Source organism: Clupea harengus, chromosome 25, assembly GCF_900700415.2.
Source record: "Clupea harengus chromosome 25, Ch_v2.0.2, whole genome shotgun sequence".
In the NCBI taxonomy this organism is placed as follows: Eukaryota; Metazoa; Chordata; class Actinopteri; order Clupeiformes; family Clupeidae; genus Clupea; species Clupea harengus.
In genome coordinates this window covers 6,209,596-6,235,683 of record NC_045176.1, presented here as the reverse complement: position 1 = coordinate 6,235,683, position 26,088 = coordinate 6,209,596, and the positions used below count along the sequence as shown (strand labels likewise).

The window sequence follows — 26,088 nt, the reverse complement described above, 5'->3', positions numbered from 1 at the left end:
GCCACGCTGACAGATGGCAGTGCCCACCACGCCTGCCTCCTCGACAGCACTTCCTACCCGCGCCCCTCTCCTCCTCTGCCCTCCCATCACAAAACATCTGGTCGTGACCCAGGGCAGCCGTGCAACACGGAGCTTTACAATCCCCGTCAGCAGTCTCGCCTGCATGCAGCGCCGATGTGTTTAGTACAGCATGCGTTTCCAAGCACAGTCTCCCCACACACACTCGTTCACATGTACACACACACGTAAACACACACACACGTAGACAAAGGTTAAATCCACTCAGCAATCAACTCAACCAGCCATGCCGCTCACCTGGTCACCACTTGAGAAACCCTTTTACACAGAAATCCCAGCCTCCGGGGGCCACTGAATACACCCACAATCCGAAAAGCTGCTGCTCCCCCCGTCAACCCCCCCCCCCCCCTCCCCCTACCACACCCACCCCCCACACACTCTAGCCTCTAATAGTCTGGTATTTACCACTCTGATGCCCCAGGCAGGGGAGCTGTTGGGCTGCCTGGTCTTTGGGGGCTCCAGGGACCAGGAGTGGGAGACAGCTCGGCCCGACCCTCTCCACGCTCCCTGAGGTGGGATGGGTGAGAAGAGGAGGAGGGGGGCGACAACATGCAGCAACATAAAACAACAGAGCAGGCAGAGAATACATACATACATACATACATACACACACAGACAGACACAGACACAGTGCACCGCATGCAAATACATGTACATAGGCAGAAAACAAATGCTTGAGAGAGAGAGAGAGAGAGAGAGAGAGAGAGGGAGAGAGGGAGAGAGAGGGGAAAGAGAGAGAGAGAGAGAGAGAGGGAAAGAGGGGGGGAGAGAGAGGGATAAAGAGATGGTGGTTATGGTTGACCAGTGCAATGAATGAAGAAAATTGAGAGAATGAGAGCTATGGAGCTGTGGCCTCTTGTTAAGGTCAAGATAGGGCTGTAAGCTATTTGCTGTGCTTTGTTGCCATTGAAGCAGACCCAGTTCAGTATGGCACATGCTGGAAACAGAAGGTTAGAGGGCCTCAACCATGAGCTAGCATAAAAACCGCTCCTTGTGAAGGGTGACATGGGGGGGGCTGCCGTGACGTCGGACGCCACCCGCAGGACTGTTAATAACCGAGCGCAGCTACAATCATGCATATCCCTTTCATCAGTGCGTCATGCAGCTGTTGATGCTTCATGAAAGTTTAAGGAGGCCTCAGAGAATGGCCCTCGCGTCAGACGCGCTCAGCTCACTCTGTGCTGTGAAGCGTTCGCTCAGCCTCACAGGCAGCAGAGCTGCTGCTGCTGCTGCTGCCCTGACACTCTTACAGGGCCACGGCTCTGAGGCGCGCTGAGGAGGAGCCTTCGTGCAGGTGGTGAGCGAGTGTGTGTGGAGAGCACGCCCCCTCCCCTCATACGCACACATACACACACACACACACACACACACACACACACACACATCACTGCACAGATTCCGTGCGCCAGGAGCACAGACTCCAGCATGGAACCTTTTTGCCATGGCAACGCCATTAGTCACTGGGCTTGTTTACAGACCGGCGAGGGGTGCGGGGGAGGGGAAGGGGAAGGGGTGATTGCGTTAGCCCGTGGCTTCCAGAAGTGGGCCAATGTGGAAGGATGAGCCCCTTCATTACGTCTCATGTCACAGCGTATCCCGCCTCGTTAACAAGTCTGGGGATGCTAACACTTAGCTTAGCTTAACAGCGCTGGTGAATCCAAGGTGCAGGTCCTTGGATTAAAAACCCATGCCTTAGTCGGTGGTATCAGGCAGCAATCGGACGCGGATTTCTATTCAGTTTACATTTGGCTAACAAGTGGCAAGCTTTAATGCTGCACTATATCCGTGCTATTAAATGGATAAAACGTTTTAAAAGCGTTTTGGAATCTGAATGCTGAGCAATGGAAGGACAAGGTCCTTATGTGTTACCGCCTGGACATACTGTTTATGTCAGTTAAAATTCAAAAGTCTTACCCCCCCCCCCCCCCACTGATGAGGTTAACCACTCTTGCAAGGCACGTGTCGGCGAGTGGGCACACAACAGCGTGGTGACGCTCGCAAATGGAAATCGAGGTGCGTGGAAGGTGAGTCGTGAATTACCGTGGGGGACGGCGCACTCTCATCAGAACGAAAGACACCCACCCGTGGAAAACCCGCCTAAAAGAGCCATGACACAAGGCGCAGGCTAACAGACACAGGCTGACTAGCGCGGGCTATATATATGACGCAAGTTCTGTGTGACTATATGGGATGCTTGTTCAGATTTTGACATCATTCATGGTAAAAGCATTGAATGGAAAAAAAAGGTTAGGATAAGAAGACAGCAGATGAGGAGCAAGACATCCTCTAGAGCAATGAGAGGGGGCGAGGGCGTTTCACACAGCAACTGACTGGAAAGGACAGGAAGGGGTATTTCACTGAGGGTTTTTTTACGCAGCGTTTTCAAGGCCGGAATATTGTGCCGCCGTTCTGTATAAAAGGTACGAAGGCAGAATGAGGGGGAGGTCATTATTGTTCCTTCTCTGAGATGACAGCGGCGGTTGTCACAGAGGCGGAACGACGTCTGTGAAAAAGGGACCGAATAGACGAGGCCTAGCAGCTAACCAAAAAAAAAAAAAAAGAGAACGAAGTCTGACATGGTGAGCATTAACATGTTGTAGACGGAGCACACCGACGTCGCTGGAGTCTGAACATTGCTATAGATGTACACGGCTTGCAAGATCCCACTGACACCAAGTTCACCAGCCATTGTGTTTGAAAGTAAAAGTTAGGCTAGTTCATGTTATGGCACATTCGAGACAACTCGGAATTCAAAACGTCCACATGATATTTTCTAGCTTTGACTTGAATGCGTTCAAGCAAAATGTAAATACAATTATGTGGTGATGACTCATCGATGGATTTCTCTTCTATCTGCTGACTATCAGTAATTATGTGCACATTTTTTCTTGTTCATTTTGACACACTGCCTCTTCATGCATCTTCTCACACATTTAAAAAGGTTTTTTACCTTTGATATAATCAAGGTCTCTGTTAGGCTGTTAGATTTGTCGCCATATTGATAACGATGTAAAATTGACACGCCACACTAAATATTTATGCCAGGGATACGTTTCTTAGTCAGAGCTAGGTCTTCAAGTGACGTTCTAGTGAAATTTTCCAAGTTGAAAATGTCCGTTTCTGAGTGGTCTCAAATGTGGCATTATGGGTGAAGCTAGATGCTATGTTAAACGTCACGCCTCTGCCCCCGCAAGGCCGGATTGCTTTGTAAAAGGACACACTGGGGCGTCATTGTGCTGCCTCTGTTGGCTAACCTGATGTAAATGTATATACTGTACATCTTAGTTAAATAAGTTTATAATAAAATCAAGGTAAAATGAAATAAAAATGAACACACACACACACACAGACACAGACACACACACACACACACACACACACACACACACACACACACACACAGACACAGACACAGACACAGAGCCTGCAAGATGATTAAGCAATCCGAGGTCTTGGCCACCCCTCTTACCTGTTTGACCCGGGGTCTTCCTGGGGAGAACTTCCTCTTGGTGATGGCCGGTTTGCCCATGCCGATCTTCGGGGTCATGGGCAGAAACATGGCAGGGGCTATGGCGGCGCTGAAGTCCGACGGGGAGAACGGTAGCTCCGCCTCTAACTCTGGCTCCGCCTCTAACTCTGGCTCCGCCTCTAACTCCGGCTCCGCCTCTAACTCTGGCTCCGCCTCTGGGATCTGGAGCCGGTCCTGGATGGGCTCGGCGGGAGAGGCCCGCAGTGAGAGCGGGCACTGGGGGGCGCTGGGAGACATGCTCTCGGCTGGGACGGATGGCTTGTGGGTGGTGCTCTCCACCTCGGCGGGCGGAGCTGGTTGGGGGAGGCTGGAATCGGGGGCAGCAGTGGTCTCCATCTCCTCAGGGCGTTCATGGGCGTAGAGCTCAGCCTCCACCGCCGCCCTGGAGCTCCACTCCTCCTCCGCCTTCGGCACCTTCTTCTCCACCACCTCCTCCTCCTCCTTCTCCTTCTCCAGTGGTCTCTCTTCCTTTGGCACAAGGGTCGGAACAGCTGCCTCTTCGGTCACCTTAGCAGCTGAGGAAACGTCTGAGGAGACGTCTGAGGAGACCTCCATGGCTTCGTCCTCAGCTGGTGCTGACGCGTCGGTGGGCTCTTTGGTGGGTGGGGTGGGGGGCTTGAGCTCCTCCTGCCCAGATTCAGGCTCCTCTCCCTGGGGGGCCGCGGTGGCTGTGCTGGCCTGAGTCGGCTCAGGGTCGGGGGTCACTGCTGCTTGCAGGGGAGGCTCCGGTGCCTCAGGCTCAGGCTCAGGCCCCTGGCTCTCCACCTCCTCAGGGGGTGCTGCAAGAGAGAGGGACAGAAAAGGGTTGGAAAAAGTTTCACGCTTCAACTGTCATCTGCACTGTGAAAGGAAGCCTACAAATCATGTCAACAACCACTACCAGCATCCCAATCATTATCAGCACAATCATGCCTTCATCATCGTAATTATGGTCATGACCTTTGTTTTGGAAAAAAATATTTATTTAAAATGTATTACAATAAAATGCCTTTTGTTTGTGCGTCAGCCTTCAACTGACTCTCCACAGGGCACTGCCCTCACATTCAAATATATATATATATATATATATATATATATATATATATATATATATATATATTTTTTTTTTTTTTAAGAAGTAAACGTCTCTGTTTGTACCTGCTGCTGTAGTCCTTGTCTCTTCAGCACATGGAGCATCGTTTAGCACTTCACTTGCCAGCTCAGGTTTGGCCTCTGCAAGAGACAAGAGCGAGGAGAAGCCAGTCAGTGAAACAGTGCGGCTCCCACATCTTACTTAACCTCGTTTTCCCGAACGAGGTTGGAAAGTGTTACTGTACAGTGGGGAAGACAATGTGCTACTGCAGCTACGTGTTGTTGGGTTAGGGTTAGTTTCTTTGTTTGTTGTTGTTTGTTGTCTGTTTGTTGTTGGGTATGGTGTGAATTTCAGAAAACTAGAGGGACGGACCATCAGCAAGGAGAGAGAGAGAGAAGACGAGGATTAAGGAACTAAAATCATCAATAACTTGCAACCCCTTATGCTGTCCTCAGTGGCATGGCAGCCTGAGCTTTCTCCAGTCACACAGATGCAAAATATAAAGCACCATCTTCCACGCCTACTGGTGGAGCACACAGACCTGAGAGAGCGAGAGCAAAATGCCCTGATTTTATAACCAGTCCGCAACCTTCAATATTAAACCTTGCGCAGTGGAAACTGGAGTAGCTATGGCAACCTGTGGCCTAGGCTCAAACTGCCTTTAGATTTCAGTTGAGCAGCATCAAAGATTGAACTCCAACGAACCCAACATCAATTTCCAACCGCATCAGGTAACCGGTCAGGCTTTCTAATGGACATGTGCGCTTGAGTCTAGAGATCACTTGTGAGCAAATGTGCAAATGTACGGCGGTTGGCTGATCTGAAGCCAGCCTGTGTTGGCTTTGCTTCGACGCCGATGGCACAGACTCAAGACGTCATGCCCACATCCATCTGTAGTGAAAACACATGGATCTCTGCTGGGGGGCTGGGGGTTGGGGCGGTGGGGGGAGGGTTGGAACATGCTTGGCCTTGGAATCTAAGCTATAGCAGTTAAACAGCTATAGATCCTGCCTCCTGTTACACTGCTGTGGAAGATGTACACACTGCCATATCTTAACTGTAATGTAATCCATATTTATCTATATCCATCTATATATACACATATCTATCTATATATGTGCATATCTATGCATATCTATCTATATCTATCCATCTATAAAAAAAACATACCAGGTCTGCATGCACGTTTCAGCATGGCCTTAGCCTGGCTCTACAGAGAGAGCTGAGGGTCAGCATGGCCTACGCCTGGCTCTACGGAGAGAGCTGAGGGTGGATGGCTGAAGGTTTGGTGACTCAGTGAGTTGCCACTTCCTCAGCTGCTCGGTGACAGCAGCGGTGCTTTAAGAACCCCGGTGTGAACGCCCTTGTCCTCGGCACACCGGTGGGGGGGGAAGCGCCTCGCGAAGGCCAAACAGTCCTGTCGGACAGGGCAGCCTTCATGCACACCAGGCATGACGAGCGTGACAACGTGCAAAAATCTTGCGCAGCTTGCCAACGCCGTCAAACCAACACCGTTGACTAGGAGAGTTCGGGAGGTGGCGGCTTTTTGAGTGTTCTTGAGGCTTTTTCACGACAAGCACTCTCATCACGGAACCTCTGGTGTATGGTGAATGGCAGATTAAAGACTGTAGGTGTCTCTCACTTTGTGAGTGCGGAACACGGAAACACAAACACACACCTCGAACCCTCAACATCCCACGGGAGTGTTTACATGCAACACACACACACAAGGGCATCACACAAGGTGAGGAGCAAAGCAGCTGTGTCCCTCTGATAGAAATGGAGATAATAATCTGCTGGATACTTTAGCTCAAGGGCCAAAAGGGATTGTCTCTGTTTTGATGGGAGGAGGAGAAGAGAGCAAGACAGAGAGAGGGATAGAGATGAAGAGAGCGCGAGAAAGAGAGAGGGATGAAGAGAGTAACTCTTTCTGGTACCTCTCCAAACACGGATTCTTCATCTGCAACAAAATGAATGTGGCCAGCGAGTGTGTGAAGTCGCTACAGACACACTCCTCCTCCTCTTCCTCCTCCTCCTCCTCCTCCTCCTCCTCCTAAAGCAAGCACCTGCTCAGCTGCCACTCCTCCCACTGCCCACTCAAAGGCGTCTGGCACACGCTGAAGTTAGGAGGCCCCACAAAGGCTGGCGGCAGATTTGAGGTTTATTTTGTCTCTCCCAGCAGACAACTCACAACTCCGTTCATTCGACCAAGTCTCTTAGGGGCTGAGCAAGCTCGTGTGCGTGTGTGTATTTTTGGGGTTGGGGTTGGGGGGTGTTATGTGGTATGTATACACACTCGTTCTGACACAAACACACAACAAAATGCTCTATAATATACCTTGATTGACCACCATGCCCCAGACAGATGAGATGAACTCCTGGGCTTATAGGCAGCCTGCTGTATGCCTCGTGTTGCCTGAGGGCCCAGGCCTGCTTAAAGCCTACACTGCTGCCGCCCACTTCAAACACTCAGCCAGCACGGCTAATCCAATAAACTGCAGGCTGACGCCGTAGTTACAAGACAAGCCCGGGAAATCTCATGATTGGAAAAGAACAACAAACCCTAGCCACACAAAGTGCACTTTTCGTGACCGCTTCAAACCTTCGGCAAACACAGACGAAGTCTTTGGCCAACACCCAGAACTCTAAAGCCACTGGCCCAAACCTACAGTGGCCTCGTACACTGCGCTTCACACACATCCAGAGAGCCCCAAGCCTGTGTGTGCTCAGGAGATGGGCTTTCCGAATCTAGAAAAAAAAGAAAAAAACCCTCTTAAAGGAACAGTGTCCCATGGGTCCCAGCACTCACCGGACACCTGCTCCCCTGTCTGCTCACAGCCAACGGCTGGCGTCTCCTCTTCCGTGCCCGCTTCACCGGCTGGCGTCTCCTCTTCCGTGCCTGCTTCACCCGCGGGCTGGCAGTCCATCGGGCTGGACGGCTGCGGCTCTGACTGCGGGACCCCCGCGTCCGGCGGCTCCTCCGCTTCAGAAGGGGCCAGCGTGAGCCGGGCTTCCAGGTCCTTGTGTGGAGGGTCCAGATCAGGGTCCAGGTCCTTGTGTGGAGGTTCTAGATCAGGGTCCAGGTCCTTGTGCGGAGGGTCCAGATCAGGGCTGACGCGCCCGCAGCCGCAGCAGACGTAGTCCTCCCCCGGCTGGGCTTCCACAAAGCCCTCCACCTGCTGCTCGCACTCCAAGTGCAACCACCTAAAAATAAACCACATCGCGAATAAGAGTTTGGACAATTGCGGGGGGGGTGGGGGTGGGCCTAAAGGAATAATACACAACAGAAGCTACCACACATCCTTAACTCTTCCATTCACAAACATGAACCAAAAAGGTCCAAACATTCATTCATTCTATCACTAACTTACACCATTACACCTTATGTCATTCCTTTGCTCATACACCCTCTCTCTCTGTTACTCCCCCCATCCTCCTCTTCCTCCCCCCATCCCCATCCTCCTCCTCCTCCTCCTCCTCTCCTCTCCTCTCCTCTCCTCTCCCCAGGTACCTTTTGCAGCTCTGGCAGGAGAGCAGGTGAGGGTGGAGCTCCGGCTCGGGGCCCCCTCCGCACAGAGGGCAGGTCAGCGCTGGGTCCTGCTGCCCGGCGCAGGCCTCACACAGCAGGCCCGAGTGGTGCCACTGGCCGCTCGTCCGCGTGCCGCACTGGTCACACACGCGGCAGTTCTGGTCACAAGTGCGGTCACAAACGAGAAAACACATTAGGTGCCCGCTTCTGTAAATTCACTTGTCCACTGAACAAACCGGCAAATAATGAGCAAATACTAGCTTAGGAAAAATAACAATGTTAAAAATGAATGATTTGTACTTAAGTGTGCAGTTTTTGGTTCTGAATTGTGGTTTGGTGACGGCTGATGTCGGGGTTCCTTACCTTGCACCTCCAGCCACCAGTAGGGATAGAGTCCATCACCGGCTGCAGGCAGAACGTGTGATAGCCTTTATCGCACATGTCACACACCAGCATCTTGGTGTCCTCGCCTGGGTTCCTATGGGGACACAACAAATCACAAAGAGCAGCTTTGACATGGGGTCATGGGGTCATGGGGTCATGGGGTCATGGGGTCATGGACACGCAGAGCCACAGAAAGCAATCCTGACATAAAGCACCTATGAGGTGAGGGGAAACAAACAAAAAAAACAGTGCCTTAATCTCTTCTCTTAACCTCTCCTCGAGGGGTTTCAATGAGTCGTTTGTGAAGGAATGCAGAGCGTAGAGCGGGGAGAAACTCACTTGCACGTCTGGCAGACCTTGCACTCCGGGCACTGCCAGCCTGCCCTCCTCAGAGGGGTGACGGCGATGTCCAGACACATGCCGTGGTAGTGCTGCCCACAGGTGGTGCAGAAGAGCTGGTCCAGGAGGTCGCCGGGGCTGTCACACAGCGCACAGCTGGCCTCCTCGTTAGCTACAGGGCCACAACACCAGAAGGTATAGAGAGGGGGAGCGAGAGAAGGACTTTTAATTGTTTTTAGTTTCATTAAGAGATGAAGACTCATGCTGATTTGACTTGTTTTTATAAGAAAGAAGAGAGAGAACGAATAAAAAAAAGAATTGGGGGAGGATGAGAATAGTTCTGAGAGAGAGAGTGGAGGAAAAGAAGGAGAAAGACAAAAGAGGAGTAAAAGAACAGGAAGACGAAAGGAGATGAAGAGAGGAGGCGGCACAAAGATTCTCACATCTGTCAATGGCTAATTCAATGTGATCAGGGCAGAAGAGCAAAAGTCTCTTGAAGTCCTGAAAGGTTCCGGCGGCCCCCGCACAGGGGTAATGGTACATCCGATCGCACCCCTCCTCACAGCACGTGATGGATGCTCCAAGGCGCTTACAGTATGCACAGCACTGCAGGGGGGAGAGAGAGAGAGAGAGAGAGGAGAGAGGAGAGAGAGGAGAGAGAGCAGGAAAGAGAGAGAGAGGAGGAGAGAGAGAGAGAGAGCAGGAAAGAGAGAGAGAGGAGAGAGAGAAGGAAAGAGAGAGAGAGGGAGAGAGAGAGCAGGAAAGAGAGAGAGAGGAGAGAGAGAGAGAGGAGGAGAGAGAGAGGGAGAAGGAGAGAGAGAGAGAGAGAGAGAGAGAGAGGAGGAGAGAGAGAGGGAGAAGGAGAGAGAGAGAGAGGAGGAGAGAGAGAGGGAGAGAGAGAGAGGAGAGAGAGAGAGGGAAAGAGAGAGCAGGAGAGAGAGAGAGGGAGAAGGAGAGAGAGAGAGAGAGAGAGAGAGAGGAGAGAGAGACCCATTAAAACAGTGGCTGAAATGAACACATCATCCAGTGCTACAGCAGCTAAAACCAGACCACACCAAAATGACACAGGGAGCAATCCACTCAAGACACCCAGACCAACATCAGGAGCTTGGACACCACAGCAGGGATGGAGCCCATTCAAAACCCATCTCAGCAACCGAGCTCATAGAAAACAGTCTGTCAGTCAAACTATAATTACAGTTCACAGAAAACTAGACTAGGTTTTCCAGGGTCAGTGCAATTACTGAGAAGTTTACCACTCCAGTTGGCTTGCCTTACATACTATTAGGCCTATGGCAGGCACTTTTCACACTCGCGGAGTTACGCATTCATTCCCATTGACGTTACATTCATACTGCACCTAGTTCAGGTCCTGTGGAACTATATCTACAGAGACCAAAAACATTGCATGCAAATACAAAAATAAACCCGGACATCAGTAGTGGGCATTGCGTGGGTTTCCGAATTTTCTTCTGTGAGAAGTGAACCAGTAGCTCAACAGGAACGGGAAATAATTCCCTCTTGAATTTGACTCACTTCTCCTTTTGTCAAGCCTTACTTTCCCTTTTAGGCCAGCATTCTTCCTCTTCAGTGTCGCCCCCCCCAGACACATTTCCCCTAAACGCTTTACAATGTCTCTATAAGCAACACCCTTATTGACATACATGTTCCTGATTGCTTCCAGTTAAAGTACCAGGCTAAGGACAGTTAGTTTGCATGCTTGTGCTCTGTAATTATTCTATTGTGCCTGTCGCAGCCTGGCAAAACAACACCCACAGTGAGCCAACAGCAATTAGCCGCAGGGCTACCTAACGGTGCGTCTTTTAACTAATCCATCAAAAAACACTGGGATCGGGCGGGAAGACCAGCATTTTAATGCGCTCGCCACTCACGTGTATAAACAGTTGCGTCCGACATCCACCCACTCAAGCAGGCCGACCTGCAGTTCAGGCTGCTAATTGAATGGCTTATTCACGGCTGCTTTAGCCACTTGGAAAAGAAGACGGAGGCATTACAAGCCCATCATTTGGTTCTGGGGGAGGGGGGGGGGGGGGAGGTGCTAAATGCTAAGTGCTAAGCTGCGGAGGCAGGTGCGTTCCTGAGTGCCTTGACCTTTTCCATTTCGCAGACGGGCGTGCCGCTCTGATCAGCGGTGACCTTTAGCGCCAGACAGATCCATCATGGCGCTCACATTGCTCACGACAGTGCCGGAGCGGGCTGCCACCGGCACATGGCTTCACTTAGAGGAGCTTCTGCCACACAGATGTGCCAGACGTACAGCTGACTTATACATCCCTGGGTATGGATAAGAGCCTTTGGTTCTGGACTTTAGGCCTGTGTTGTGAGCGGTATAAAGGATCTCATACAATGAACAGCTAAGTCTTGCCTTCTCCATCACAGTGTGTGTGTGTGTGTGTGTGTGTGTGCGTGAGCCACCTCACCTGTGTGCTCCCTGAGTGGATGGCTTGGTCCACGTTGAGCAGTGATTGGTCTTCGCCCTGGCACACGCCCTGCGACCACATGGCACAGCGCTGATGGGCACAGCACCGCCCTGCAACACCAGACAAGAGAGAGAGAGAGAGAGAGAGAGAGAGAGAGAGAGAGAGAGAGAGAGAGAGAGAGAGAGAGAGAGAGAGAGATAGACGCCCCCGTCTGTTAGCTCTGCGTCATGACATGATTATGTGTTTGGCATCTCAGAGGTGCCTCGCTCATTCCACATTTCCTCCCCATTGGGTTTAGAAGCCGAACCCATTAATGCCGTGGTGCCTCACCTGACTCATCAAAGAGCGTCTGGATATCGGTGCTATCAGGGAGGCCAACGTGACTCAGCTCATCCCAAAACCTGCCAGCTCCCTCCTCCGCACTGTCGGGGAGAGAGAGAGAGAGAGAGAGAGAGAGAGAGAAAGAGAGAGAGAGAGAGAGAGTGTGTGTGTGTGAGTTACATTGACATGAAAAATAGCAAAGAGTGAGAGGCTGTGTTTAGTATGGATGGGAAGCGTGAATACGTTCAACGGGACACAAACCACAGATGATGATGATCCACTCAGGCAAAAGTGGCGTGTTCAAATGCGTCATTTTTATAATAAACTGAAGACAGACATGTAATACAATATGAATAACGCATTCTTTCCAGGTGAGCGGAAAAGGAACCTCGCTCTCCACCCGCTAGGGATACAGTGAGCCAACACAACTCAGCTCCCTACTCCAGTCCCCATAGAAGCATGTGTCCTTAAAACTCCCTGTTCCGAGTCCAAACCAAAGCTATCTGTGCACGGGCTGCGCACTAGCTTACATACTGTGCTCACATACTGTGCTTACATACTGTGCTTACATACTGTGCTCACATACTGTGCTAAACACATTTAAGCATCAGGCCATATATATATGCAAGCCTCCCCTTTTCCCGCGTGCCGCTCATCAGTATGCCGTGGACGCACAGGGGAGAGTGACTGAACTGATTGATTAGGAGAGTGACTGAACTGATTGATTAGCCCGTTATGGGGAAATGACTCGGTGTCGACATGTCAGCGCCTGCAGTGGCACGTCATCGCAGCCCAGGGATGACCCTCATTACAACACAGCAGCTCAGTCCGTCCTTCCGCCAGCGCACACAGAGAAGACACAGCACTCACACGCACACGGCCTCTCACACACACGGGCACACACACACACGCAGGGCACACACACACACACGCAGGGCACACACACACACGCAGGGCACACACACACACGCAGGGCACACACACACACGCAGGGCTCACACACACACGCAGGGCTCACACACACACGCAGCGTTCACACACACACACGCAGCGTTCACACACACACACGAGCTCACACACACAGCGTTCTCACACACACAGCGTTCACACAGGCTCACACACACACAGCATTCACACGGGCTCACACACACAGCGTTCACACACACACAGGGCTCACACACACACACACACACACAGCGTTCACACGGGCTCACACACACAGCGCTCTCACACACACACAGGGCTCACACACACGGGGCTCACACACACGGGGCTCACACACACACAGCGCTCACACACACAGCGCTCACACACACACAGCGCTCACACACACAGCGCTCACACACACAGCGCTCACACACACAGCTCACACAGCGCTCACACAGCGCTCACACACACAGCTCACACAGCGCTCACACACACAGCTCACACAGCGTTCACACAGGCTCACACACACACAGGGCTCACACACACACGGGCTCACACACACAGGGGCTCACACACACAGCGCTCACACACACAGGCTCACACACACAGCTCACACACACAGCGCTCACACACACAGGCTCACACACACAGCTCACACACACAGCTCACACACACAGCTCACACAGCGCTCACACACACACAGCGTTCACACGGGCTCACACACACAGCGTTCTCACACACACACAGGGCTCACACACACACGGGCTCACACACACACGGGGCTCACACACACACGGGGCTCACACACACACGGGGCTCACACACACACGGCGCTCACACACACGGCCTCACACACACACGGGTCTCACACACACACGGGGCTCACACACACAGCGCTCACACACACAGGGCTCACACACACGGCCTCTCACACACACACACACACACACACACACGGGCTCACACACACACCGGCTCACACACACAGCGCTCACACACACAGCTCACACACACAGCGCTCACACACACAGCTCACACAGCGCTCACACACACAGCACACACAGGGCTCACACACACGGGGCTCACACACACGGGGCTCACACACACACGGGGCTCACACACACACGGGGCTCACACACACACGGGGCTCACACACACACGGGGCTCACACACACACGGGGCTCACACACACACGGGGCTCACACACACACGGGGCTCACACACACACGGGGCTCACACACACACGGGGCTCACACACACACGGGGCTCACACACACACGGGGCTCACACACACACGGGGCTCACACACACACGCGGGCTCACACACACACGGGCTCACACACACACGGGCTCACACACACAGCTCACACAGCGCTCACACACACAGCACACACGGGGCTCACACACACGGGGCTCACACACACAGGTTCACACACACAGCACTCACACACACAGCGCTCACACACAGCGCTCACACACACAGGGCTCACACACACAGGGCTCACACACACACAGGGCTCACACACACACAGGGCTCACACACACGGGGCTCACACACACACACACGGGCTCACACACACAGGGCTCACACACACACACACAGGGCTCACACACACAGCTCACACACACAGCGCTCACACACACAGCTCACACAGCGCTCACACACACAGCTCACACAGCGCTCACACACACAGCTCACACACACACAGCTCACACAGCGCTCACACACACACAGCGTTCACACGGGCTCACACACACAGCGTTCTCACACACACACAGGGCTCACACACACACGGGCTCACACACACACGGGGCTCACACACACACGGGGCTCACACACACACGGGGCTCACACACACAGCACTCACACACACAGCACTCACACACACAGCACTCACACACACGCGCTCACACACACAGCGCACACACACAGGGCTCACACACACAGGGCTCACACACACAGGGCTCACACACACGGGGCTCACACACACAGCGCTCACACACACAGCACTCACACACACAGCACACACACACAACGCTCACACACACACACAGCGTTCACACACACAGCGTTCTCACACACAGCGTTCTCACACACAGCGTTCTCACACACAGCGTTCTCACACACAGCGTTCTCACACACACACAGGGCTCACACACACACGGGCTCACACACACGGGGCTCACACACACACACAGCACTCACACACACAGCGCTCAGACACACAGGGCTCACACACACGGCCTCACTCACACACACAGCACTCACACACACGCGCTCACACACAGCGCACACACACGGGGCTCACACACACAGCGCTCACACACACAGCGCTCAGACACACAGGGCTCACACACACGGCCTCTCACACACACACACGGGGCTCACACACACGGGGTCACACACACGGGGTCACACACACAGCGCTCACACACACACAGGCTCACACACACAGCGCTCACACACACGGCCTCACACACACACACACAGCACTCACACACACGCGCTCACACACAGCGCTCACACACAGTGCTCACACACAGGGCTCACACACACAGCGCTCACACACACACACAGCGCTCACACACACACAGGGCTCACACACACAGCGCTCACACACACAGCGCTCACACACACAGCGCTCACACACACAGCGCTCACACACACGGGCTCCAAGTGAGCAAAGAACCAGCTGCCATTGTTTGGCTAGGATAATGGCAGTGGCATAACAGACGTATCCTCTGCACCGAGACTTATCCAGGCTGGTTGCTTTAGCGACGGGGTCCTTAGTGCAAGTGAGGAGGCAAGAGGAGAGGAGAGGAGAGCCTGAGTCAGAGGAACTGAACTAGAAGTATGTGTGGAGAAGAAGCCAAAATGGCCCTGTCGCCCCCTGACACAGGGTTTTGGGTAAAAGGCCCTGAAGGATTTTTCAGATCATATGAACTTAAGGTGAAAAAAAAAAGCATCACTCTTACTCAGGGACACACCACACACCACACCGCTTTCATTCAAACTTCATTGGCGAGTTTAGCTACTAAATGGTAATATTTGTAAGGGCAAAGAGAACGCACATATATAATATTTGGACATTTCCTATGCATACGTAGCTGCTGCAAAAGTTAACCTCAACATGAATTCATGGTTCTCGCAGTGCTGTCAGTCAATGTCGTTGCCATCAGATTTTATGCGGCTGGTTGACGGCCATGACTGCAAGCGCAAACGTGTCTAAAGACAACTTCACCAGAGTGAGGAAGACCAAGTCAAAGCCAGCAACTCCCCAGCTCTCCCAGACACCCCCACACACACACACACACACACACACACACACACACACACACACACACACACACACACACACACACACACACACACACAATACATCTCAATGGTGCGGAGAGGTGGCATCACATTGGGCTAAGCTATATGAAATAACCCTTCAAATCCTTTGTTCAATTCATCTTATGAAAAAAAAAAAAAAAATCCAAAGAATCTCCTTACTAATGAATCAATGCAGGGCATACCCATTCGATACGCTGTATTACACCCTATTCACACACCCACTCAAATAGCTGCACAGCAATCAGTCATGCAGACGTATGACCCACACTGGTCTTAAGCTCCACTCATTCTGCCATGTCACGTCCTCAACAAAGGTCTCCCAAGGTATTATTTTATTCTTCCCTTTTGCGAACACTCGCTCTTTCCCTCTCCCTCCTGCTCTCGCACTTTCACATTCACTGGCACTCATCCAGACGCAGCAACCAATCGTACGGCTCCCGCCGTGACAATGCACGGCCGAGCTGGCAAGCAGCCAAGTCCATGTTTGACGGGGGCATTACGTCACCGCTCCGCCGCCGCCCCCCCAACCCCCACCCCCCCACACACACACACCCCACCCCCACCCCCACCCCTGCCCACTTCCCCCGGGAGATGCTTGATTGGCTCTGAAAAGCCGAGACAAATTAGGCAGCTGGCCAAGGGAGCACAGGGAGGGTCTTTTTTTGTGCGCCTGGCAGAGGCTCAGAGTGGAGCGAGTGAGCGAGGCCTTCGTATCGCTCGGAGAAAGGGCAGCAGCACAGGGCTAATGTGCCGCCGCCGCCGCGCGCTAATTGATCTGGCCAGAGCCTGCGCTCAGACGTGGCCTCTACAGAAGCGGCGTTTGGGGCTCTCAATACACAGCAGGGGTTGCACAGAATACTCGAGCGTTCGAGTACCCGAGCAGTTACGGCAATTCTCAAGTTTCTACGCTAACATCGAGTACTCGTTAATCACGTGATGCTGGCTCTCGCGCACACACACACTTGGTTTCCAATTACAGCCCATGGTAAACAAGAAGCAGCGTGGTTTTATTTGTTTCTTTCCCCCAACTGTTGATAAAAATAAACGTGCAACGTGAACACTTTCCATCTTGGGCTACTGTAAATTGTTAGTAATGTTAATATATTGTCTCCATCATCCATACTTCACCATTGCGTCAGGTAAGACCAGGTGTTATCTTCATATCATTCAGTTTCTGCTTTGCTCCATGTGCTGAGAAACAACCCCAGCGTAGTCTTTTAATTAACGTAAGAAAAACCCACTAGAAGTCCAACCCCCTGCACGCTCGTCTAGCCCCCCCTGCACACTCGTGCAACCCCCCCCTGCACACTCGTGCAACCCCTCCTGCACGGTGGCAGTCCAGCATATTAGTGAACGCTAATGCTGCTGCCTCCCATTCTGAGGAGACAAGGAAGGATATGGTGCTTTGGGGGCGGGGGGGTTCGGGGAAGCGGCATCTGGAGAGCATATGAGGGAGATGAGGGAGACGCCGGGGGATTCAATCTGACTGATTAGCATGGAGCGGCTGCGGAGCACACTTGGCCTGTTGGCCGTGAAGTTGACCTGGCCTTGCCTGAGCAGGAAAGGGCCACACCTGAGGAAATGGGGTGAGCAGACGTGACACATTCTCAAATCAGTCGTGAGTAACTGGTGAGTCAAACCAGCCCGACACAGTGTGAACACACCGGTGACGTAAACAGCCCCTGTGTGTCTGCCTCTGGACCCACTCCGTCATCCACACACACACACACACACACACACACACACACACACACACACACACACACACACACACACACACACACACACACACACACACACACACACACACACACACACACACACACACACACACACACACACAAACACACAAACACACACACACACACACACACACACACAAACACACACACGATTGCTTGTGCATATGCACACACACCCACCCACACACACACGCACCACCTTTAGGCGCGGATGACGCACTCTTTTGGTTGCAGTCTTTGCATCATCCTCGCAGTGCTGAGTGCGGAGGCTGGCAGCCGTGTGAGCGGGAGCAGCCACTTAGCTCAGCTCATTAAACTGCCGCAGAGGCCATCACAGCCCATTTCACCCTCACCGCCAGCCAATCCCGGGCAAACGCAATGTGACAGCGTCGCCCGGGCCCGGGCCCAATCAGCTTACCTCGACGATGCCCTGGGAGCTGCGGTCGGCAGGACGCCCCCACCGTCCGGGTCACCGGCGCCGTCGCCGCCCCCCGCGCTGCCTCCTAGCTGGCTGCTGGAAGTGGGCGTGGTCTCAAACGTCCTCAGGTCCCCCTGACCCAAGAGGCTCCGCCCCCCACAGTAACAGAAGGCACAGAGCTGTTCACTGCAAAAAACAAACAAACAAACAATAAAGGTAATTAATATTAGCAGCAGAAGCACAAGCTAGTCAAGAAAGCTTCACGCACAAGCAGCCAAACACACAATGCTACACCAACAGCAACAAGAACAGCAAGGAGGACTGTATTGGAATATTCAGTTTTCAAATCTGACTTGAATAAAACATTTACATTTATATAAAAAAAAACATTTACATTTATAAAACATTTACATTTATATTTTTATACAAATTTTATACAAATTTTATACAAATAAAACATTTACATTTATATAAAAAAAAACATTTACATTTATAAAACATTTACATTTATATTTTTATACAAATTTTATACAAATTTTATACAAATAAAACATTTACATTTATATTTAGCATTTACCATTTACATTTACATTTAACACGTAACATTCATATTATTTTACAATTTTGCATTACCGCAGAACATTACTCTGGGAAAGGTTATTGCATGAATTCACATTAATTCCTCTCTAAATGTTTGAGAAGGTGACAGTTGAATATTGCAGTGCTTTTTTCAAGCTAAACGTACACAAACTGAACAGGATTACAGACAGCACCCCATACAAGAGAGCACTGTCTAGTATTGCAAACTATGCTCATCATTCTCTTCGGTCATGCAAAAATGTGAGACAGACAGAATAAATAAATAAATAAATAAATAAATAATATAAATAAATAATATATATATATATATTAAGCAGATGAGGAGTGAGACAGCTAATAAAGTCTCTTGACAAATGAGTGGCCCCTCCTGTCCCAATCAGTGCATCCTGACAGGAGTGTCTAGTAGGGAGATCGATGGGCAACCTTTACAGGAGTGGCATCTGAGAGGAGCACACGCAGTGGGCTAACTAAGGTGGACTACTGGGGGGGGGGGGGGGGGGGGGGTTCATGGTGGTTTGTGCATTTTCAGCCGATTCCTTGAAGCACCAGGGACCTCTTCCCCAATTTACGACAGCAGACCTGCCCACTGCTTAGGTCTCCTGCACACTGCTTAGGTCTCCTGCACATGCCTGGACGCTGCGGTTTCACAAATCATTTCTAATTTCCGCTACATTGCGCTCTCTTGAGTGGCCTTCTAGTTCATGATGGAACACGACGCCAGTAGGACAGGGTTCTATATGACTCAAAGTACAGTCTAAACACTAAAAGTATACTGTTAACTATGCCCAGACTAACACAATTGACCCCAAAAGTAGTACACTTACCAACTGAGTTACACTGTAGTTACAGTGTTTCTACCAAAAGAAGGTCTGAAGACAGGGGAACAACCATACCAATCATTGGCTGAAACTGGATTGAAAAGCCAGGTTGGTCAAGAGCTAAATTATGATTGAAAAGCCAGGTTGGTCAAAAGCTGAATTATGATTGAAAAGCCAGGCTTGAGAAGCACTGCAGTACAATCTCAGACTCAAATCTGTCTGGGTTCCCACAGCACCACGAGTGTACCCCTCCATTTCCAGTCCTTGACTCACTTATCTACTATGCAAGGGAGGGGGGCAACCAAACCAGTCTGTGCTGGACGGAGGCTTTCTACTCAGAGTGGTAAACGGGGCTGTTCTATTCTACTCGGAGTGGTGAACGGGGCTGTTCTATTCTACTCAGAGTGGTGAACGGGGCTGGGCTGTTCTACTCAGAGTGGTGAACGGGGCTATTCTATTCTACTCAGAGTGGTGAACGGGGCTGTTCTATTCTACTCGGAGTGGTGAACGGGGCTGTTCTATTCTACTCGGAGTGGTGAACGGGGCTATTCTATTCTACTCGGAGTGGTGAACGGGGCTGTTCTATTCTACTCAGAGTGGTGAACGGGGCTGTTCTATTCTACTCAGAGTGGTGAACGGGGCTATTCTATTCTACTCAGAGTGGTGAACGAGGCTGTTCTGTTCTACTCAGAGTGGTGAACAGGGCTGTTCTATTCAAAACAAGTGAGGAATGTCTGCAGACTTTCACACTCGGTCCTAACGGCATCGCCTGTGCTGGCAGTTGAGCGCTTGTTATTCACCCTACCACTATTACTGTTAATGTGCTGGCTAGAGTTGAGCCATAAGAACACTCTCGCAAACACACATATATTCTCTTTCAACACCCCCCACCCCCACACACACACACACACATACACACACAACAAATGAAAGTACAAACTCGAACTTATATTGCACACTCACACACACACACACAAAAAAAACACACACACAAAACACACACACACACAAGTGACTCAGCAGATTGTCATGGATGAGTGCTTGTCTGACCTGCTTTTGGTTACTCCTGAGGCAGAGGCTGATGGTGCCGCTGCCTCCTCTGTCTGGTTCAGGGGGAAGGCGGGACTGTCCTTCCCCTCTCCATCACCTGCCGCCAACATGGCATCCTCACCCATCTCCTGATGCTCTTTTGGCTCTGAGAGACAGAGACAGAGAGACAGAGAGAGAGAGAGAGAGAGAGAGAGAGAGAGGGAGAGAGGGAGAGAGGGAGAGAGAGAGAGAGAGGGGGAGAGAGAGAGAGGGAGAGAGGGAGACAGAGAGGGAGAGAGAGAGAGAGAAGGATGGAGGGAGACAGGGAGACAGAGAGGGGGGAGCAGGTGCAGTTTAAGACTCAGGTGTCAAAGTCTATTAATCACGACACTGGTCGTTCCAACCACTGAAAATGTTCCAAGTGACTCAAACTATTTTCTAAATGTTCTACTCCATATTTCTAACACATACCTTCCTTTAAAATGTTAGTGGTCCTAAAACACAGCCACGCACAAACAGCGCGAACAAAGGGAAAGGGACACAAGGGAAAATGGCCGCCCCTAAAATGCTCATGGAGCGGACGTGACTCCTTCACGGGCACGGGGACAATGAAGCAGCCATTTGACTTAATCAAGAAAGGACGCTTTGTGAGCAATTTTACCAAAACTTCAGGGTCAGAGTTTTTGTATGTGCTGCAATATTGAGTTAAAAAACGTGATGCTACTATGAATGGGAGGGGCAGAGGTGCTTTAACAAACAGCACTGTTTTTGTCAGATGGTGGAGACTTGGGTTCGAAGCTAAAGTGTGTTCCTAAAACTGGCACCAAATGAAGTGACGAGAAGTTTTAAAACTGAAATGGACGTATTGACATTGACGTTACTGGCAGTGGTGTCAACTAGGCTGATGGGGTTCATTTGACTCAATCACTGCCCATCTACAGTATCACTTTCACACTTCATGACACACACTTTATCTGTATTCATCTGGGAAAGCAAAAATCGTTATTTCAAGACAGTCGTGTCAATGACTTCACCCGCCCTAGAGCACAGGCAGAGTACGCTTTTATTTCCTTTTCAGCAGAAAAAATATCAATGGTGACCGTAATGACAACAGGGGTCAGCAGATATATCTAGTCCAGACACACAGTTGCCGCGGAATCTGGAGCTGTGAGGGGATTCCTTCCTGACAGTCGTGGAGTTATCGCCGCTCACGTGACGTGTCAGTTGGGAATGGCAAAAATGGACATGACTGCGTATGAGGGGAGCGTAGAGAAGGGATTTAAAAAAAAGCTTTTAGAGTGCATTACCAAGCCCACTCTCTTCAAACTCGACCTAAAATCACACTGCCAGGAGCAATGGAGAGAGAGAGAGAGAGAGAGAGAGAGAGAGAGAGAGAGAGAGAGAAACAGAGAGAGGGAGAGGGAGAGAGAGAGAGAGAGAGAGAGAGAGAGAGAGAGAGAGAAACAGAGAGAGGGAGAGGGAGAGAGAGAGAGAGAAACAGAGAGGGAGAAATGGAGCACTGGGGAAAAGCCAGGGGCAGCCTTGTGGCTAAAGTTAAAGCCTTTCGATTCCACCTCACAAGTGGAGCCAGGTGGAGTGTGGGACATGTGGGGCAAAAACACCTCATCAGCTCCCAGTCCTGCTCACTGGCTGCCAGACACACTGGCTAAGGGCTGAGACTATGGAGGCTCCGAGGGCGAGACAGGCCTGCCACTCTTCACCACCAGCACCCATTATCGGGAAGGGCCCCACATGTGAAACGCTCCAGCAGCCCGAGAGCTGGAGGACGAACAGGAGGGAGATAATGGAGCAGAGCGAGAGAGCGAGAGAGAGAGAGCAAGAGAAATAGAGAAAAATAGAGAGCGAGAGAGAGAAATAGACAGAGAGAAATAGAGAGATAGAGAGATAGAGAGAGAGAGAGAGAGAGAGAGAGAGACAGAAAAAAAGAAAGAGAAATAGAGAGAGAGAGAGAGAGACAGAAAGAAAGAGAGAGAAATACAAAGAGAGAGAGAGACAGAAAGAAAGAGAGAGAGAAATAGAGAGAGAGAGAGAGAGAGAGAGAGAGAGAGAGAGAGAGAGAGAGAGAGAGAGAGAGAAATAGAGAGGGCGGGAGAGACTCACCTATCTCCTGATTGGCTGTGGGTTCAGCCGACTCTGTGGCCTCCACCATCTCATCATCCTCCAACACTGCCCTGCCACGGCCTCGACACCTGACAGAGAGAAAGATAGAGTAGAGAAGGGAGAGAGAGAGAGAGAGAGAGAGAGAGAGAGAGAGAGAGAGAGAGAGAGAGAGAGGGATAAGGATAAATAATTATTGTCGGGACAATGCTCAATAGCTCAGTAGGGAGCTGATCATGAACCAGTTGAATACGGTCACAGCTGCCAGTTGGTCTTGATGCCCAGGGCTGAGAGGGTTGGGCTGGGTTGAGCTAGGCTGAGCTAGCACTATCAGGGTGGATGGATGTGTGTGCGTGACACTATATATGGGGGTGCGTGACACTATATATGGGGCGACAGTGGTACAGGAGGTAGAGAAGTCGTTTAGTAATCAGAATGTTGCTAGTTCAATTCCCTGTCGAAGCGTCCTTGAGCAAGACACTCAACCCCTAATTGCTTCTGATGTGCAGTGTGCCATCAGTGTAAATGTAAAATGTGTATACATTGTAAGTCGCACATATGAAAGTGGCTTTGGATAAAAGCTTCTGCTAAATGACTAAATGTAATGTAAATGTATATGAACATCGTTTATGAACAAGACAGGGAGAAGTGTTTCATTACAAGCACTTCTCTGGACCTTCTGTGGAGGAGTTCCGAAGCAACAATCAGTTATCTCGTGTCACCATCTGACAGAGCTCATCACCTTTCCAATACGCACACATATATGCTTGAAACATTTGTAATGTTTATGTGCAACATCACAAACAAGGACAGCAGAAAAAAAAAAAGCAGAGCACCTAAGGTGCATTAGCACTTTCAGCCACCTCCGATGCTTGAAAAAAAAGATTGAAAAAAAGAAGTTTTGCAAGTTACCGTAATATGGAAATGTACTAATCTGATCAAAACATGCTGTGATTTTTTTTTTTTTTAAAAGATCTTTAGTGATTTTGGAGCGTTGTGTAGATATGAAGATATCTGCTGATGCGGCTGGCTGATAAGGTAACTATGAACGATGCTAAATGTCTATTATGACTGCCGGAGACAAGTTTGTAAAGCACCAGTCACCCAAGAGAAGCTCCTCACTGCTGCCCCTCATATTAGTGGATTTCAACGGATATCTGGACATCGATGGCCTTTTCCCCTGTAGGAAGCCAGAGGCTTTTCCTCGAGTTGATGCACTGGTTAATAGCCTCGGCCTTCCGTTTCCATTAAGAGTTGTATGACCGAGAACATCAACGCATGAAACATGTAAACAACGCTTGCTATGTAACTGTCATGTCGTCATTAGCGGTCATTGGGAACATGGAAACAACATTTGAACGTGTCATGAAATTCATGTCGTGTCCTTGATTCTTTAATCGTTTTGATTTATCCATTAGATAGTTTTTAATTACAAATTCTGGCCAACCCTGATAGCAAGCATGAATCAGTCCATATATATCGGATTTCGGTCAGCACCCCACTGGTGGTGTGCCACTTCTGGTCTGCTCTCGAGAGGCAAAACGGTTGGCTGCAAGTCACCAGCGGACCTCCCGAAAAATGATGAGCAAAAGGCAAGCTGGCCGGCAGCTCTGCCTCCAGTGGGCCAACGGGGGTCAACTGGCCTTTTGCCATCAGGGAAGTCATTTTCATTGCTAAGCAACCTAAACTAAAGCCACCTATCTGTTTTAAAATGTCTTCCGTTTTATTGTCGAGTTGTATTTCATTCTAGAACTGCCTAGCGGCAACCGAACTGAGGCTGTTTGGGCCATGGCCATCTGAGGCCTTCCCCCAGACACCGGGGTTTCAGCCCACCGTGGAAACGGGCCACAATAAGAGTAAAAGTTAACTTAAGCTCAAGAGAAGTTGAGGTTCTCTTCAATGAAATCAAATGCGCATATATCGGCATTGGCAATTGGACAAAACGCCTTACAAAACATCAGCCTATCGAATATTCAACAACTCTTACCCATGAACTGAGCAGATGGCCTACATAACTGCTAAAGCGCATGTCTAGTCACGCATAGTAAACCTTGGGGTTACAGCATAGTGCCTTTGAAGCAGGTCGGGCCTGAGCAGACTGCACACTGTCTGGGGTGTGTGTGCGTGTGTGTGTGTGTGTGCATGCGTGTGTGTGTGTGTGTGCATGCGTGTGTGTGTGTGTGTGTGCGTGCGTGTGTGCATGCGTGTGTGTGTGTGTGTGCCTGTGTGTGTGTGTGTGCATTTGTGCGTGTGTGTGTGTGTGTGTGTGTGTGTGTGCGCATGTGTGCGTGCATGTGTGTGTGTGTGTGCGTGCATGTGCATGTGTGTGTGTGCGTGCATGTGTGTGTGCGTGTGTGTGTGTGTGCGTGTGTGTGCGTGTGTGTGTGTGTGTGTGTGTTGAGAGGGGTAAGGGAGGGCTCTCCTCAGCTGGCTGGTGAACAGTGGGCCTGCCACCGCTGTGGGTTTATTTTGATTTGTGAACTCTGGCTCGGTCGGGAGGAGCGCCGCGCCGACTCAAATGTCCACCTCCCACCGTGCTGCCTCGCGGCCTCCTCACATGGCCGCCTCATTCTCACTCCCGCTGCTCACCAACGCCCCCCACCCCGCCCCCGCCCCCGCCCCCACAAAGCACCCCCACTCATTCAGCAGCTTTGCTTTGCTCCCAGCGACTGACCACCAGCCTTCTGCTGGAGGAGAGGAACATCGAAGGCAACATCCTTTCTATCCAAAATCGCTTTTCTTTCACCCTACCACTCTCTCCTCCTCCTCCTCCTCCTCCTCCTCCTCCTCTGCACTGTGTCTCTGCAGCTAATGAGTCAACGTTGCTTGTCCGCATCTACAGACGACGTCACGGGATGTACGATCAATCACTCAGAGCGTGCGATGCAGGTGACGTATGATGGCTGTTGGCATGACAAGGCAAATCATTTCTCCTGTGAGGTTGTAGAACCAAACAATGCAAGGTGGAGAAGCATGGAGCCGGGCTCTAAATAGCGTAGTTTAGGCCTAAATACCGCCGTGGTTCACAAGTGGAGGTTCAACTTCGATATGACCGCTAGATTAGGACCATAAAGACCAGGTAACAATTACGAGAAACATTTGAATATCTACCCATCCACACACTGAGAGACACACGCACATGCACACACGCACGCCCGAAGTAGAAAAAAAAAAAAAAAAACATCAACGCCAGGAATCCCACCAGGGCACTCCCAAACCGTATCATAGTATCACTTCATCAAGGTGATGATTGTCGGGGAAACAAATTGAACAGCAACATCCAGAGTTAGCCGGCTAAGTGGCGTGTGTAAACGAGAGGCAGGCGAGAGCAAACAGGCCTCTGGGGGTAAAGATGATGGGTGTGGGGTGGCAAAGGAGAGGGAGGGGTAATTATCAATGCCAC

The 26,088-nt window shown here is 50.9% G+C and overlaps 1 protein-coding gene across 6 annotated transcripts in view; it reads right to left on the bottom strand.

Annotated features, from left to right (window-relative positions):
* The window catches only part of kmt2cb (lysine (K)-specific methyltransferase 2Cb), an 82,345-nt gene that overhangs the window by 45,060 nt on the left and 11,197 nt on the right, over positions 1 to 26,088 (bottom strand). For all 6 annotated transcript variants that reach the window (XM_042703790.1, XM_042703792.1, XM_042703791.1 and 3 more), the window contains exons 3-15: positions 22,689 to 22,777; positions 20,589 to 20,733; positions 18,121 to 18,306; positions 11,703 to 11,794; positions 11,373 to 11,482; positions 9,375 to 9,537; positions 8,932 to 9,103; positions 8,572 to 8,686; positions 8,191 to 8,366; positions 7,489 to 7,883; positions 4,745 to 4,819; positions 3,548 to 4,386; positions 484 to 585 (exon numbers count right to left, since the gene is read on the bottom strand). In XM_042703790.1, the coding sequence (XP_042559724.1) occupies positions 484 to 585; positions 3,548 to 4,386; positions 4,745 to 4,819; positions 7,489 to 7,883; positions 8,191 to 8,366; positions 8,572 to 8,686; positions 8,932 to 9,103; positions 9,375 to 9,537; positions 11,373 to 11,482; positions 11,703 to 11,794; positions 18,121 to 18,306; positions 20,589 to 20,733; positions 22,689 to 22,777 (2,659 nt within the window). The remainder of the gene's footprint in view (positions 1 to 483; positions 586 to 3,547; positions 4,387 to 4,744; positions 4,820 to 7,488; positions 7,884 to 8,190; positions 8,367 to 8,571; positions 8,687 to 8,931; positions 9,104 to 9,374; positions 9,538 to 11,372; positions 11,483 to 11,702; positions 11,795 to 18,120; positions 18,307 to 20,588; positions 20,734 to 22,688; positions 22,778 to 26,088) is intronic.